Source organism: Gymnoscopelus microlampas (assembly GCF_963454915.1).
Source record: "Gymnoscopelus microlampas genome assembly, chromosome: 21".
Classification (NCBI taxonomy): Eukaryota; Metazoa; Chordata; class Actinopteri; order Myctophiformes; family Myctophidae; genus Gymnoscopelus; species Gymnoscopelus microlampas.
In genome coordinates, this window is record NC_139958.1 from 17690660 (window position 1) to 17706164 (window position 15505).

General features: G+C 41.4%; 1 protein-coding gene across 4 annotated transcripts in view; it reads left to right on the forward strand.

Moving 5' to 3' along the window:
- The window catches only part of garnl3 (GTPase activating Rap/RanGAP domain like 3), a 108380-nt gene that overhangs the window by 62039 nt on the left and 30836 nt on the right, over nt 1–15505 (forward strand). For all 4 annotated transcript variants that reach the window (XR_014600049.1, XM_084047912.1, XM_084047914.1 and 1 more), the window contains exons 6-18: nt 2184–2248; nt 3665–3728; nt 3905–3931; nt 4035–4110; nt 5361–5459; nt 6071–6174; nt 9473–9581; nt 10255–10300; nt 10483–10589; nt 10673–10788; nt 12351–12455; nt 13719–13793; nt 14501–14615. Coding sequence is in view for 3 of the 4 variants with exons in the window: in XM_084047912.1 (XP_083904038.1) it covers nt 2184–2248; nt 3665–3728; nt 3905–3931; nt 4035–4110; nt 5361–5459; nt 6071–6174; nt 9473–9581; nt 10255–10300; nt 10483–10589; nt 10673–10788; nt 12351–12455; nt 13719–13793; nt 14501–14615 (1108 nt within the window). In the remaining variant the exon portion in view is untranslated. The remainder of the gene's footprint in view (nt 1–2183; nt 2249–3664; nt 3729–3904; nt 3932–4034; nt 4111–5360; nt 5460–6070; nt 6175–9472; nt 9582–10254; nt 10301–10482; nt 10590–10672; nt 10789–12350; nt 12456–13718; nt 13794–14500; nt 14616–15505) is intronic.

Here is a 15505-nt window from a genome sequence, read left to right on the forward strand (position 1 = left end):
CACACACACACACACACACACACACACACACACACACACACACACACACACCCTCTGGGCCTCCTCACAGTGCTTCTACCTTTTCGTGTCAAGGACCATCTTTTGAAAATAGCAGATCTACAAGCTCACAACGCGTTGCGATGCGACGCGTTGTGAGCTTGCAGATCGACTATAAAGGTTAAATAGGGCTGAAGTGGGTAATGTATGTTTTGTAATAATAATTAGAATCTAGTAACTAGTAACTTAAGTTCTCATATAATTGTAGTTGAGTAAAAAGTAAAGTAAAAGTATCTAATAATTATGTAATAATAATGAATTAAAAATGAATAATAATAATTGTACTCAAGTACCGTACTTGAGTAAATGTACTTAGTTACTTTCCACCACTGGTTTGGAGTCTGGCGACTCATTTAAAGACGTAATAACGCATGCAGGTCTTATTAGCCTGGAGCCTTCTTTTGGACCTGCTCAGGATGCACCTCCGCCTAATCACATTGATTAGTCTTACATGTGTATCTACCTTCACATTTATTCAGTTCCTGATCACTGGACATCTTTTGTTTGGTTTTGGTTTGATTTGATTTGGTGGGCCTTTTGGTTGGCTTGGGGCAGTTCAGCTTGGCTTTGTTTTTAGGCTATTTTGGTTTGGTTAGCTCTGGCTTCATTTGGCTTTTTCTTCTTAACCCATTAAGGCCTGAGGCCGATTCTACAAAATGTCTTCTAAATCCTAACAGTTTTTTGAAAAAAAACAAACAAATGTTGCAATGTCAGTGGTTTTCAAACGTTTTCATGTAAAGGACCCCAACATGTATATGTATTTGGCCGCGAACCCCCCATCTCAAAACATTTTGTTCCAGGGACCCCTAGAAGCAAAGATTTGAGTTACAAATGTTTGCTTTAGAAATATAAATATTCAGAGATTTGCACACATTTTCTTAACTATTCAAAAATAGCAGATCTACAAGCTCATAGCGCGGCACTCGGTGCCGCGCTATGAGCTTGTAGATCTGCTATTTTCGAATAGCCAAAGTGTAAAATAATGCTTATTTTTTTAGCTCAAATCAAAAAGTGACCCAGGTCTTAAAGGGTCAAATGGTACATTGGTTTAAAGCTGTATCTAACTTTTCTGTGAGAATAAAATGGTACTTTGTCCAATCCGTATGGTAGAGTATATGTTAACACAATATACAGTAGCTTATACAATTGGGGTGGTTGTATTTGGTCTACCTGCTCTTCCGTTGAGACATTTAGATCCTGTGTTGACCTTTGACACTATCCTGTTTCTGGTTTGACACATTTTTTTTTTAATTCTGCCCAGAGCAAGCAGTTGCTCTCTGCTAGTTCAGTGGTAAACATTTCAGCACTTGTGCAGGAGACCCTGGTCCAAATCGGGGATATAACAGGAAAGTTACATAGTGCTTAAAGGGATATTTCACTTTCAAAAAAACTCTTGGTCATTTCATCTTCTACTCAGGCTTTTGTGAGCCCCCCAGACAGTTTTTAAGTTGCTTGATTCAGTATTTAGATATTTGATATTCATTTTATCAGACACGCCCCCTTCCTATACAAACCCATTATAACTTCAAACTCCATTTTTAACATGTTAAATTAATCAAAAACACCCATCCTTGGTTCTAGTGACTCACCCTGCCCTCCTAATACGCGAGGGGGGCGTGTTTTTTCGATAACTTTTTTCAGTTTAAAAAAAAAAATTTTTTTGGAAAATGAAAAAAATTAAATACAATAAAAAAAATAATTAAAAAAAATGAAAAAAGTAATCGAAAAAACACAGCCCCCTCACGTATTAGGAGGGCAGGGTGAGTCAGCAGAAGTCACCCAAAGCTTTTTTGAAAGTGAAATATCCCTTTAAGTTTAAGTTAATCCTCCGCCTTTGCAGTTTAGTAGAAATGGTTTAACCCCCATTAAGACCTGGAACGCATCTGTGTCACTTTTTGATTTAAGCTAAAAAAGCATTATTTTACACTTTGGCTATTCAAAAATACAAGCTCATAGCGCGGCAATTAAATCGTCAATCGCAATTATTTGAGTGAGAATTAATCGTCAACTTAAATTTGTAATCGTGACAGCCCTAGTTGTTTGTTTTAGTTCATTCATTCCTGTTCTGTGTGAAAAGTGAGAGCAGTCTGTTTAACTTCCTCTGTGTGTGCTTCTTGTTGCTTCAGGGTACGTTGAAGATAAGCCTGCCCTACAGCCCCACCAAAACACTATCGGTCAAGTCCATCTTAAGGTGAGAATTATTACCTACAAACTGCTTCCCATGGGGACCCCGAGGCCGGAGGGACCTTCAGGGGGTTCCGGCCTCCCAGGGGCTCCCCAGCTAAATTATTGATCGTTAGGAACCATTACAGACCCTTTGTAACCCATTTTTTCACCCAGTGCCAATTGCTTATGTAATCCTGGGCGCTACTCTCCCTCTGCCGGCCAAGGGAGAGCGCAGAACTGAGCTCATGCCTCCTTCAATGCCACTGCTTATCACCTGACAGGGGGGAGTTTCTCCGGTAGGACGTAGCGCGTGGAAGGAACACGTTATTCCAACCAGTTCCCTTCCCCTCCATCAGGCGCCCCGGCTGACAGAAAGGCCCTTTCGCCAACCCCACCTAGGTATGGGCACTGATGATGTGGAGGAGAGGACACGCCCACAGCTTGTCCTCGGCGGGAATAGACCATAGTCACACGGCGGCCATATTGCCATTAAGTCAATGAAATGCCACCCCAGTCGCCACAGCAACGCAATGTTAAATTCCAAAATGGCCGCCGTGTGAATATGGACTATTGAACCCAGGACCTTCTAGCTGTGAGGCGACAGCGCTACCGACTATGCCACCGTGCCTAGCTATTTTCAAAGAAATCTTGAAAAGAAATTACCCAGATGTTGAGAACCAGAGCTATTAGAGTAGCACCGTTCTATTCAGGACAGCCCCACCCCCAGGCTAATGGGAGGGATTTCCTGAGCTTTATTAGTGGGTGTGGCCTGGTATCAGATGTCCACATTATCCTTCTATGTAACTAACCCTATATGGTTGACCGGAGGAGTCCCTCAGGGCTCTATCCTCGTGGATTTTCTGTTTTCGCCCCACATTAGATATACTGTATATCTTCGCTGAAAATAGCAGATCGACTATTGCTATTTTCTTCAGCTATTTTCTGCTGAAGTTTTGCTCGGAATGCAGATAATGTTTTTTTTAAGTGGTTATGGCAACGTCTTTATCCGTCTATCCTGTGTCATTTAACGCATACTGTGTCATTTTAGATTTTTAGCTATAACCATTCTTTTATTCTGGGGATTCTACAAATGTCTTCTAAATCCGAACAGTTATTTTGCTATTATTTCAGTGGTTCTCAAACTTTTTTCATGTCAAGGACCCCCAAAATTATTATGTTCCAGGGACCCCCCCAGAAGCAAAGATTTGAGTTAACAATGATTGTATATATTCAAAGATTTTCATTCATTTTCAAAATGTCTTTAAAAAAAATTTAGATCTGCAAGCTCGTAGAGCTATGAGCTTGTATATCTGCTATTTTTGAATAGCCAAAGAAATCTAAAAATGACGCGGATGTGTTCCTGGATTGAATGGGTTAACCCCTCCATCTCCTCCTCTGCTATAATAACTCTAATTCTCGCCTCCTCTCCTTCATATTGCAGTGCAATGAACCTGGACAGGTTTGAGAAAGGCCCCAGGGAGATACTGAACCCAGAGATTCAGAAGGTGAGGATTTATGCTGCAGTAATACAGTAATACCACAACCTCATTTTTTTTCCAAAATTTAAAACGCACTCGGAGTGCTTGTAGATCTGCTATTTTTTTTTTACATTTGTAACTCAAATCTTTGCTTCTGAAGGCCCCCAGAATGATGCATTAACTGTTATGTTCTTTTCTCTCAGGATCTACTGGTGTTGGAAGAACAAGAGGTACGGGGGGGGGGGGGGTGGACTTCAAATTATACCGTTTTTTTGGGAGATTGAATTTTGTACGTACATTGGTCACTCATTTAACGGAGTCTTGTCTTTGTAGGGTTCTGTGAACTTCAAATTCGGTGTCTTGTATGCCAAAGACGGACAGCTGACAGACGATGAGATGTTTAGCAACGGTAAATCGTTTTTACACTGTAATGTACACTATGCAAGGGATAATTGACGGGTCGCTGGTCATTATTGAGAAATAAATCCCGATGACCAGCGACCCGTTAATTATTCCGCTATTCCACTACTTATTCAATTAATTAATACATTGACTTAAAAGTAACAACAAAACGAAGTATTTCCTTGCTTACGATAATGCAATTATTCCATAAGTGTTGCGCCGGGCGGACACGGTCGCCTCGGAAAACAAGGAAGTGTTGATCAAATAGAATACATTTTCGGTTACTGCATTGTCTATTTCTCGCTTCAAATGTTTTCAAAAACATTCTTGAGAGCAACGTTTAGTTGTGAATGATATTGTGTGTTTGTTTACATGGCTGTCATGTTGGATACAGCATAAATTCTAGCAGAGCAGCAGGTGCTCTGAGTCGTTGATTAGACAGCAGTCTGTCACTGAGCTCATTATCTCAGAAATAACACACCGCTGAATTCAGTGATTGACCAATCAGAATCAAGCCTTGTAATAAGCACTTATAGTGATAAGTGATATGTTTTTGTAAAAAAAAACATCAAATCAAAGTAATCATTGCTGTAGAGTGTTTGTTCAATTTACAGGGGGTCTCCCTGTCTCTCCGGCACTGTAGTTATCAGAAAATAAATTGTCAGGTTGGGATACCAATTTTATCCAATCAGAAGAGAGAACCCATTTATCAGCTTCAAGTGTGCTCCCCCGGTTTCATTTCCAATTTCACTTGTTTATCCTGTATCCTCTATGAGTTCTCTCTCCTGATGAAATTGGTATCTCGATCTGAAATGTATTTTCTGGAGAGAGAGGGAGACCCCTCTTACTGAGCAAACACTATTGCAATGATTCTATCATATTTAACACAAAAGAAAACCCTTACACCCGATTTAACCCATTCAATCTGGGAATGCATCTTTGTCATTTTAGATTTCTTCGGCTATTCAAAAATAGCAGACAAACTTGTAGATCTGCTAACTTTTTAAAAAAAATGTTTAAAGCGAACATTTGTAAAATATTTTGTTCCAGTGACCCTCAGAAGCAAAGACTTGAGTTACAAATGTTCGCTTTAAAAATATATATATTCAAAGATTTTCAAAGATTTTTCAAAAATAGCAGATCTACAAGCTCATGAGCTTGTAGCCAAAGAAATCTTAAAATGACACAGATGCGTTCCCTGATTGAATGGATGAAGTAGAACATAATCATCATTCAACAAAAATGTGTTTGTTTCAGAGACGGGGAGTGAGAACTTCGATAAGTTTCTGAATCTGCTGGGAGACACAGTCACACTGCAGGGATGGGTGGGCTACCGTGGTGGACTGGACACCAAGAGTAAGAGAACACCCCCCCCATACACTCACCATTCATTGTATTAGTGGTTCTCAAACCTCTTTAATTTCAAAGGACCCCCATAACTCTGAGAGTGTACTAATGGAACCATTGGTCCCCCATGGACCCGACAGGGTCCATCGTAAAGGAAAACAATTTTTTATTTTTTTGCATTTACTTGTTCTTGTGTAAAAGATTAATAAGAGAGTGTGTCCTCTTTGAAGCAACAACAATTGAGAATTAAATTGTACACAGTAAAAATCATCAATGTTAAAGGGATAGTTCACCCAAAAAATTACTTATTTTCTATCGATTAACCCATGGAGACTTGAATTCATGGATTTCTTTTTTTTTTTGTCGCATTCCTAAGCCAATAATTTGATGACGAGCAGTGGGTTCCGGTAGGAGATACAAAGGAGACTCTTTTTGGGGGTCAGGAGACACAATGGAGTCATTTTGGGGGTGAACTATCCCTTTAATGTATCCATTAAATTTTGTACACTCTCAGAGTGAAATTAACCCTGCGTTTTGAAATTACATTCATTTTGTGAAGCTTTTCTTCCGCTTGCCGCTCAATACTCTTTCTCCGTTCTGTCGCCCTCTTTCTTCTGCAGATGACACTACAGGAATGAATTCCATCTACACTGTGTATCAGGGCCACGAACTCATGTTCCACGTGTCTACCATGTTACCCTACTCTAAGGAGAACAAACAGCAGGTGTGTGTGTGTGTGTGTGTGTGTGTGTGTGTGTGTGTGTGTGTACGTGCGTGTGTGGGTGCGTGTGCATGTGTTTACGTGAATACTGACATGCTTTATGCGCACTGGGTGCCTCACTGACTGTGGTTTCCATGGTTACCTCTTGAGAGACATAAGGGGGATCGGAGTAAAGACCTTTGCTGCGTACGCCTGTAACTCTACATAAATCAGACCGGTGGATCTACGCAGAATATAAAACCATCTCCTCTTCATCCTTTCTGCTCAGTCCACATCTCATCTGTTATCTCACCCTTACATCTGATTCCCACCTCTCTCTCTCTCTCTCTCTGACTCCCATCTCTCTGTCTGCATGTCCCCCATTCTTTGGGGTCTTTTTCTGCCTTTATTGATAGGAACAGTAGACTGGCAGGAAATGGGGAGAGAGATGGGGGAGAGAGATGGGTGCGTGTGAAAAATGTACCTGTGGTACTCCGTGTGGCCCCCATGACACCACTGTGTGCTGTTCCTCCAAACAAGTAAATGCTTAATAGACTTCTGGAAATAGCAGATCTACATATCATTAACAGAGTGTGTAGTCAGAATGTGCCAAGGTTGGCCTTGGTGTGACGCTGTAGTATAATGCCATTGATAAACCAAAAAAACACAAAAAGTTAGAATATGGAGATTCTGCCCGACAGCAACAATATCAACAAGCGTTGTCCAACAGGTTGTTTGGACCGGTCGTCGTGTCAAGAATCCTCTCATTCACTTGACGTCTGTCCCCTTGTGCAGTAGTTGTTTCTTTTTGATGGCGCACCGCTCCCACCGTCCCACTCGGACAGCAGTGACGTAATCACCCAGATAAACATGCAAAACGTATTTGAAGATTATCGGGGGCCGGCCCCAATTGTGTCTGTGATCAAATCGGGAGGCTTATGAGATCGGATCTAGTTTGAATCCCTCACACACCGCACAGGGGTAGATCATAGCTCCTGATCAGGCTCGAACTGGGAACGCCCTTCCTGATAGTGTTCCCGACATGAAATCTCCCCGATTATCCTGTAGTGTGTGTGAGCTGGGTTTTACCGTAACTCAGTCGAGTGTGGTCATTTTTCTAGAGGGAATGATTCATCCAGCTCCGTCAATATCACTGACTGGGATTTGAGAGGGTGGATAGTTGGCACATCTTACCCCTTATTGGATTTCTCCTCGGAACACATTCTGCTGTTTTTAATGAATAAAAATGCATTCCTCTCACATGCCCGCACACAGCGCGGTGCATTGCAATGCGTTAGGAGCATGTAGATCGGTTATTTTCGCTATTTTGACTCCAAATGAAAGTATATTGGGTTTAAGTGGAAGGCAGCTTATATTAATGATTTACTTTTTAGTAGATTGGTCCCCTCCTCTTTTCCTTCTACACCAAATCTTTTTGATGAAAATAAGCAGATCTACAAGCGCACATGAGATATGGGCATGTAGATTAGCTATCTTCACAGAATATTTGCATATTTTCGCCCAATGTTGAATAGGGACGCTATGGTTCATGTGGTTAAAATAAGACTTAAAGTCAGTACATATAATACCACATACATTTGAAAAGAGATTTTAGTACAGTTCCACTGTTAGTTATAAATTGACAAAGCGGAGTCAGCCATCTGCGTGTCATTTATCTTGTTGGCTAGGTTTTGGATGGGGAACATTGCTATCTGAATTTAAAGCTCAAGTTGTACTGTAGGCATGCTCAGAGGGCTTGTGGTTAGTGTGAGTGTCCGCCCTGAGATTGAGAGGTTGGGCGTTAAATCCCCGGCCGAGTCATACCAAAGCCTATAAGAAATGGTACCGAGTGGTGGAAAGTAACTAAGTACATTTACTACTACAATTTTGAGGCATTTTTACTTTACTGGAGTATTTCCAATTTTCAATACTTTTACTTCTACTTCTACTTTTACTTTTACTAGTTATTTTGTAGATTTCGATTATTATTACAAAACATACATTAACCACTTCAGCCCTATCTAAACTTTGCCTATTTGAAAATAGCCGATCTACAAGCTCACAATGCGTTGCGATGATGTGACGCATTGTGAGCTTGTAGATCTGCTTCAAAAGTTTTTTTTATACATTTGAAAACTTATGAAATGGGACATTCTGCATAATGAGTACTTTCTACTTTTGGTACTTTAAGTAATTTTTTTCCGGACTTTTATTTGAAACAGAGAATTTCTACATGCAGGGTGATACTTTTACTTAAGTAAGAAATGTGAGTACTTTTTCCACCACTGATGGTACCCAATGCGTCACAGCTTGGCACTCAGCATGAAGGGTTGTATTGAGGGTAAGTCCCTGTGACTGTGACATAACTAGCGTCATGTCCAGGGGCTGTGCTTGTACATGCCTCACACAAAGGAAACAGGAGATAGGCTCCTGATCATAGACTGTAAAATGAATGGACAAAGCCAGACCCGTTGGTTTCTACAGACTGCTTTGAGGCCACTTTTTCGGCCAATTTAAATCCGCCATCTTTGAACTTCCGGTGAAATGAAACCGGAAACGACTGCTATTGGCTGCAACTGCAGTGAGTCTTCACTCGGTAGAACCAGTAAAAGCCCTAGAAACATACCCTACTTTATCATACATTTTAAAATGAATGGGACCATAATTTACTAAATGCATATCGTGATGATTTTAAAAAGTCTTTAAACTAGCGATTGAAAACATAAAGTGTTTATGAAAATGTTTACTAAGGTAATACAATCAAGTGTAAAGTCCGTCCAAAACCTCATTCACTTCTGTTGAGAGTAATCCTTACTGCAACCAGCACTGCTCTGTGAAATAGCAACATCTGCTGGGCCATTAATATGAACTGCATGCTGTAAGAGAACCCAGAAACGAACTTCAATTCCAGCGCCTGGGGTTTGCCACTGCTCCTGATCTATGGGATCTATGGGACGGTTGATTCCCAATGCTACTTACTTACTTTACTTACTACAGGAATCCAAAAGACTCATTCTTTCGGATTGGGAGAATGTTGATGTTTTATTGTATAGTAGTGTTATATATAATTATTTTGTTATTTTCATTAACGTGATCTTTTCATTAACGTGATCAACCATCTAATCTCCCTCCCAATCCCAGTCATTTGCCTTTATGTTTTTTTTTGTCTTTTGTGCCTTTATATGTTTGTATTTGATATGTCATTCTGGTCAGTTTTTGCTCGAAGCTCAAGTGACTGCCTGGTAAAATAAAGGTAAAAAAAAAAAGAGCTAAGTAACTCATCCTCTCTCGTCTCTCCTCTCTGATTGGTCCTCCATGCCAGGTGGAGAGGAAGCGACACATCGGGAATGACATCGTCACCATAGTATTCCAGGAAGGAGACGACGCCTCGCCATCGTTTAAACCTTCCATGATCCGATCTCACTTCACCCGTATCCTTTGACATCACGAGGAGCCTGGACCAATGAACAAACAGCCAATTTAAACCTTGAATAATGCTATTATAGACAGATAGATAGATAGACCTTTATTAATCTCGCGGGAAACTCGAGTCGTCATAACAGAACCGTAATAAAAGTTAATCGATGTGACGCGTTGTGAGCTTGTAGATCTTTTCAAATATCCGATGTAAAGTTGTCAAACTTAGCCTAGTTGCTTCTTTTGGGCTTGTTTTCATAGACGTGGCTGTTTGTTTCTCTTGCGAAATCTGGAAACATCGGGGAATTACCTGCATTACACCTGCAGCCTATTAGGGAGGAAGTGGACAGATGTTGAATGAAGCAGCTGAAAAGGCAAACGGCGCTGCCCTGGAGAAGGGCCAGGAATAAGTTGAATAAAGACAATATTAGGATGACTCCACATACACGACCTGGCCTTCTGCGCTTGGATTGGTTAGGTATGATTAGTGTACAGGCCACCAATAGATAGAAATGGAGGCGAAGCTATTTTGCTTTCAATCACAAACAGAAACGTCATAAATAGACATGGGGACGGATTATTATACGTATAATAGTATTATGGCTACTGCTTAATAATATATTTTGGTGTAACGTTTAAACTGTGTAGTTTTAGTTCTTGTTTGTATTCCCTTGACTTCACTTGCAGATATCTTTGCATTAGTTAGGTATAATAGCCAGAATGACAGTTACAGGTGAGTGGCTCTTGTTATTACAATGCTGTGTGAAAATGGAGACCTGACTTGTAACAAACAAATTAAATCCTCTGTTAACCCATTAAGACCGGGAAAGCATCATAAAATCTAACATTTTAGCGTGTTAAAATAACACAGAGGATTTGACTGTGTAACACGGATATTTGTGCTCTCTGTCATAGGTTGAAGATTTTTTCAGAGGAGAGCGTTCCACTGTTTGGACCACCTCTCCCATCTCCACCAGTATTTACTGACCACCAAGAATTCAGGGACTTTTTACTAGTCAAATGTAAGTTACTTGTTTTTGTTATTTAGATTTTTTTAAATTTAGTTTTCTGTAATTTGAACCCTATCTCTCCTCGTCTACCATAGTAATAAATGGAGAGAAAGCCACTTTGGAGACACCAACCTTTGCCCAGAAACGCCAGCGGACGTTGGACATGTTAATCCGCTCCCTCTACCAGGACCTCACACCTGACCTACACAAGGTAACATAACCTCACCATAACCTCATATAACCTCAGCATAACCTCACCATAACCCTACATAACCTCAGCATAACCTCACCATAACCCTACATAACCTCACCATAACCCCACCTAACCTCACCATAACCCCACCTAACCTCACCATAACCTCACATAACCCCACCTAACCTCACCATAACCTCACCATAACCTCACCATAACCTCATATAACCTCACCATAACCTCACATAACCTCACATAACCTCACCATAACCTCACATAACCTCACCATAACCTCACCATAACCTCACATAACCTCACCATAACCTCACCATAACCCTACATAACCTCACCATAACCTCACCATAACCTCACCACAACCTCACCATAACCCCATGTAACCTCAGCATAACCTCACCACAACCTCATATAACCTCACCATAACCCCATATAACCTCACCATAACCTCACATAACCTCACCATAACCTCACCATAACCTCACATAACCTCACCATAACCTCACCATAACCTCACCACAACCTCACCATAACCTCACCATAACCTCACATAACCTCACCATAACCTCACCATAACCTCACCACAACCTCACCATAACCTCACCATAACCTCACATAACCTCACCATAACCTCACCATAACCCTACATAACCTCACCATAACCCTACATAACCTCACCATAACCCTACATAACCTCACCATAACCCTACATAACCTCACCATAACCCTACATAACCTCACCATAACCTCACCACAACCTCACATAACCTCACCATAACGCCACATAACGACATATCGTCGCTGTCGGCCAGAAACCTCTTATCTCCATATTAAATGAAATGAATGCCATTACTTGATCATTCCACAGCGTCACACAAAAGCATCAAAAGCAGCAGATCCGCAAGCGACGCGTTTCGAGCTTGCAGATCTGCTGCTTTTGCCCGTTTTCTAATTTGAATCCTGAAAAGCAACAGTTTTGGACATACTGTATGAGGTTTCCACCCCGACAGAGACCATATCCACTGCAATGCCGTCTTTCTCCCTCATATACCGTACTTGGTTCTGCTGCTCCTCCTTCTGCTCCTTGTTGTCCTTCGTTCCGCCGTCTCTCTCCTGACACGGTTTAGCTTTTATTGTGCTTTACTGTGCTAACCTCCCCCCTCTCCTCTGAGACGTCTTTCTGCTTCCTGTTTCCCTTTGCATATGTGTGTGTGTGTGTGTGTGTGTGTGTGTGTGTGTGTGTGTGTGTGATCTTTGTGTGTGCATGTGTTTGTCCGCCGTGTGTGTGTGTGTGTGTGTGTGTGTGTGTGTGTGTGTGTGTGTGTGTGTGTGTGTGTGTGTGTGTGTGTGTGTGTGTGTGTGTGTGTGTGTGTGTGTGTGTGTGTGTGTGTGTGTGTGTGTGTGATCTTTGTGTGTGCATGTGTTTGTCCGCCGTGTGTGTGTGTGTGTGTGTGTGTGTGTGTGTGTGTGTGTGTGTGTGTGTGTGTGTGTGTGTGTGTGTGTGTGTGTGTGTGTGTGTGTATTGGTGTTCCATACCATACGTATAGGTTCCTTTCTCCCCTCAGAACATGTTGAACAGACGTTCCTTCAGCGACGTCCTCCCCGAGTCGCCCAAGTCTGCACGCAAGAAGGAGGAAGCCCGACAGGCCGAATTTGTCAGGATAGGGCAGGTAACACACACACACACAGATTCTCACACACACACACACACACACACACACACACACACACACACACACACACACACACACACACACACACACAGAAATGGAACAATGAAGAGTATTGATCATATACACATGGCGGCCATTCTGCCCTTAAAGGAGTAGTTCACCCAAAAAAGTACTAATTTATTTTCTATCAATTACACGCCCCATGAAGCCTTGAATTATTATTCTTTCTCCTTTTTCCCCCATTCCTGAGCCAATAATTTGATGACCAGGTCATCGGTCAATAGGAGACTCAGTAGGAGACTCTTTGTCGACAAAAACTAAAAAAAAACTCCATTGAATTCAAGGCTTCATGGGGTGTGTAAATTGATAGAGAATAAGTAATTTTTTGGGGTGAACTACTCTTTTAAGTTCTGCCTGGAGGGTATACAGTAGATGCTGGGGAGAGTAGATGTGAGTGAGAAAGGGAGAGAAATCACAGACTGGAAATTTGCACAAATGAATTTAGCATGGGGCTAACATGGAAGTGAAGGGGTAGGTGGGATCCCTTTGATGTTCTTACAGTCTTCGTTTTTAGACCTGCACTGCGATGCTGTAATGCTTCATTTATGCTCCGTCCTACACCAGTGCCGCGTGCCAAAAGCATCCGATCTGAAAGCTCACAAGAGTGAGAATGAGATTGTAGATCGGCTTTTTTGCGGCATGCAACGCCATTGCATAAATCGAGCTTAAACACCACTCGCCACGAATGGTTGGTCTGAACTAGGCTTTAGATTAAGTATCGATTGATTGATTCATTCATTGATTCATTCATTCATTGATTAATTGAGCAGTTTATTGAAAATGAATTCAATTTCCAGTGTGGTCCTTTTGGGGAAGGGGGGGCAGGGAGCAACAATACATTAGAAATACTTAAAAAAACAAGGACAAAATGTTGTTATTGTCATTGCATTAAACACACAACACATTGTTGTACAGTAGCAACCCACTCCAAATACAAATAACAGCATAGTGCTATAAAACAGTAAAATATACAAATCATGATTCGTCAAGTCACAAGTCATAGCCGTCCGTTCTTTAAAAGATGGATCATCCATACTAGTGTAAGTACATAAAAATGTAGAGTGTAAAAAAGAATAATTATTAAAAAAGAAACAAAAAACAAGTCCATCGACAATAATTCACAATAACAAGGCTGTAGTGTATGCTGTTGAGGTTCACAATGTTACACGTTCAGAGATACGTACGCTGTGTGTTTTCCAGGCCTTAAAGCTGAAGACCATCGTGAGAGGGGATGCACCGACCAGCCTGGTCACCACAGGTCTCTGTAGGAAAGAGGTCAGAACACCTTCCTTTTATCACGTTGTCATCACGCCACACATTCACAACTGCTTTTAACCCATTAAGACCGGGGACGCATCTGTGTCATTTTTAGATTTGAGCTAAAAAGCATTATTTATTTTACACTCTGGGCTATTTTTGAAAAATCGTGAAAATGTTTGCAAATCTTTGTATATATATTTTTTTAAAGTGAACGTTTTTAACTCAAATCTTTCCTTCTGGGGGTCCCTGGAACAAAATATTTTGAGATGGGGGTCCGCGGCCAAATACATATCATTTTGGGGGTCCTTGACATGAAAAAGATTGAGCACCACTGATATAGAAACATACATTCAGAATACTGTTGGGATTTAGGAGACATGTAGTATCGGCTTCAGGTCTTAATGGGTAAACTTCTGAGACACAGGTTCTCGGACTCTGTTCATGTCAAGGACCCCCAAAATGTATGTAAATATTTTCAGACCCCTCCCCCCCCCCCCTCCATTTGAAAATACATTTGTGCCAGGGACACCCATAAGATAAGATTTGTGTTGTTAAAATGTTATAGATATAAAGATATTCCAAATTGGTCCATTTTTTTTAAAGATGTTTTGAAAATGTATATAGATGTATATATGGAACCCCCTCAACGACCCCTGGGGACTTTTAAAACCACCCTTCTAAGGGTCATTTTATTTGTGTGTGTGTGTGTGTGCGTGTTACAGCCATGGGAGTCCCAGCCATTCTGCAGTACGTTCCCTTATGAGATGGTGTGTGCTGACTCATGGGGTCAGTCTCTGCTGGTTGCCACGGACACCGCAGGGGTCATGCTGTTGGACGGTGAGGTCATCCTCGTCAATATATAGACGTCTGCAATTGTTTCCGCCCCGTAATGACATGCTCAGCATAGGGATGCCAGGTTGAACTGTGTTAATACTGTACTATTATCGTAGTGGTTCTCACACAACCCAAATTGATGTATTTGGCCACACAGACCCCCATTTGAACATATTATTTTGTGCCAGGAAACGCCATAAGTGAACTACGTTCAGTGGTGGAAAAAGTACTCAAATGTTTTACTTAAGTAAAAGTTTCAATTCTGCAATGTAGAAGTAGCCTACTGTGTTACAAATAAAAGTCCGGAATTCAAAATGTACTTGAATAAAAGTACAAAAGTATTGGTATTAAAATGTAGCCTGGTAAACCCTCCCTCCGGAAATCTCATATCCATTTGATTTCAGGAGTGAGTCTGGCAAGAACGCCCAGTATGCAATATTGGCTGTGGGCTGGAGTTGGGCGGGAGTAATACCGTTGACTGACAACCCCTTCTGCCAATGATCGTTGTTCCCCTCCAGCCAATCAGCAGACCTCCAGACTAATGTGACGCAAAAGGACTTTTGAGACGACCATGCCCAAAATAGGTTGCCTTATTCGGATAAATGCGTGGCACTGCCCGCTCTGTCATGATTAATTGACCACATATATGAAGTTAAACAACTAAATTCTATCCAAACGATATCTTAAAAGTAAATTCCGTGCCTCAAAAACAAAGTTTGAGAGCGTTTTAAAAACGAAAGTAAAAATTGTAACTGGCCGCAGAAACAATGGCGGATCGTTCCATTTTTGTTGGCTGCACTCGGTCCCATTCGGGCTCACTCGTACTCGCCACCTGATTGGCCAACTGTCGCTGTCAATCACAGAACGATGTGCGACGACGCTGATAGGCTCGT